The sequence below is a fragment of the Ostrinia furnacalis genome, unplaced genomic scaffold, assembly GCF_004193835.3.
Source record: "Ostrinia furnacalis isolate ACB-3 unplaced genomic scaffold, ASM419383v2 OfSCF2395, whole genome shotgun sequence".
Classification (NCBI taxonomy): domain Eukaryota; kingdom Metazoa; phylum Arthropoda; class Insecta; order Lepidoptera; family Crambidae; genus Ostrinia; species Ostrinia furnacalis.
In genome coordinates, this window is record NW_021132634.1 from 627,990 (window position 1) to 630,199 (window position 2,210).

The window sequence follows — 2,210 nt, forward strand, 5'->3', positions numbered from 1 at the left end:
TCTTCATCACTCATAATGAAAGCTCATAGAGGCTTCAGTACCGCACAAAACTGTTTCAGGTGTCGCCATTCCTCTAATGCAGTGGTTCCCAATTAGTTTTTACTGCGTACCACTTCGAAAAAGGCCTCAAACCTGCGTACCCCATATTGTTGTAGCAATGATAAATGAAAAATAAGTCAGTGAAAATAACATTTATTATCTTCAAATTACAGTACAATAGTGAAAATCGGAATAATATGATGTATCGGCGAAGACGCTAATGTGACAAATGTGCACGTTTTTCTTTGCTCTACAGCATTGTACAGCTCTTGAAAATCTGGTTGTCCTTCAGTCTTAAATCTTGTTCAAGTTGAAGTCTGTGACGAAGCTGAGTTTTAAGTTCGTCATGGCCGAAAATTCGCTTTCGCAAAGGTAGGTCGTGCAAAATGGCAGTAAATATTTTATTGCTGATTTGCTGATATGATAAATATCTTTTAAATTAGACCAAAAGTCACCTAAAACAACTCCTGAGTTTGCTGTTGCATGAGATGGCTATTTTCAGCGGGGCGAAATATTCGTTGTTTTAAGTTTTTTTTTTTATATAAAATATGGTGGTGAGTTCTAGTGTTACCAAAATGGCTTTGCTGGTGGTTAGGTATTCTTCATCACTCATCATTAACATGGCCTCATATAGAGGCTTCAGTACCGCACAATACTGTTCCAGGTGTCGCCATTCCTCTAGTGCAGGGTTTCTCAAACTTCTGGCACCACGTACCCCTGTTAAAATTTCCAGGTGACAGCGTACCCCTAACTCATTAATTGCCTCCCCCCCCCCCCCGTACCGACCAGACACCGGGCCCGCAGGTGTGTACCGACCAGACACCGGGCCCGCAGGTGGGTACCGACCAGACAACGGGCCCGCAGGTGTGTACCGACCAGACACCGGGCCCGCAGGTGTGTACCGACCAGACACCGGGCCCGCAGGTGGGTACCGACCAGACAACGGGCCCGCAGGTGTGTACCGACCAGACACCGGGCCCGCAGGTGTGTACCGACCAGACACCGGGCCCGCAGGTGGGTACCGACCAGACAACGGGCCCGCAGGTGTGTACCGACCAGACACCGGGCCCGCAGGTGTGTACCGACCAGACACCGGGCCCGCAGGTGGGTACCGACCAGACAACGGGCCCGCAGGTGTGTACCGACCAGACACCGGGCCCGCAGGTGTGTACCGACCAGACACCGGGCCCGCAGGTGGGTACCGACCAGACAACGGGCCCGCAGGTGTGTACCGACCAGACACCGGGCCCGCAGGTGTGTACCGACCAGACACCGGGCCCGCAGGTGGGTACCGACCAGACAACGGGCCCGCAGGTGTGTACCGACCAGACACCGGGCCCGCAGGTGTGTACCGACCAGACACCGGGCCCGCAGGTGGGTACCGACCAGACAACGGGCCCGCAGGTGTGTACCGACCAGACACCGGGCCCGCAGGTGTGTACCGACCAGACACCGGGCCCGCAGGTGGGTACCGACCAGACAACGGGCCCGCAGGTGTGTACCGACCAGACACCGGGCCCGCAGGTGTGTACCGACCAGACACCGGGCCCGCAGGTGGGTACCGACCAGACAACGGGCCCGCAGGTGTGTACCGACCAGACACCGGGCCCGCAGGTGTGTACCGACCAGACACCGGGCCCGCAGGTGGGTACCGACCAGACAACGGGCCCGCAGGTGTGTACCGACCAGACACCGGGCCCGCAGGTGTGTACCGACCAGACACCGGGCCCGCAGGTGGGTACCGACCAGACAACGGGCCCGCAGGTGTGTACCGACCAGACACCGGGCCCGCAGGTGTGTACCGACCAGACAACGGGCCCGCAGGTGTGTACCGACCAGACACCGGGCCCGCAGGTGGGTACCGACCAGACTTAGGCGCGGCCCGACCACGACACCTGGCCCGACACCGGGCCCGCAGGTACTGACTGTCATATCATGTTGGCGCAGCCTTTCCCAAAGGGGGCAACCCACCACCACCTGGTCATTCCAACCTTCCGGTTGTAGCTGGCCGAATCGCGGGAGATGCGTGCGGAACTGCGTCTGCCGTGTGGCAGGTTGCACTCTGCCGCGCGCAATGAAAGAAAGAAAGAAACATTTATTGCCATGGACATCACAAATGACAAAAGAGGTAAAAAAAAAAATAAGACAGAGGTGACATAAAACATACAATG

General features: G+C 56.5%; 1 protein-coding gene across 1 annotated transcript; it reads left to right on the forward strand.

The window, feature by feature from the left end:
- Window positions 1–614: 614 nt before the first annotated feature.
- Window positions 615–1,964, forward strand: LOC114355383 (basic proline-rich protein-like). The gene is made up of 2 exons (XM_028308201.1): window positions 615–629; window positions 780–1,964. Exons 1-2 carry the CDS (start codon window positions 615–617, stop codon window positions 1,962–1,964), a joined length of 1,200 nt encoding a protein of 399 aa, XP_028164002.1.
- The last annotated feature ends 246 nt before the right edge of the window (window positions 1,965–2,210 follow it).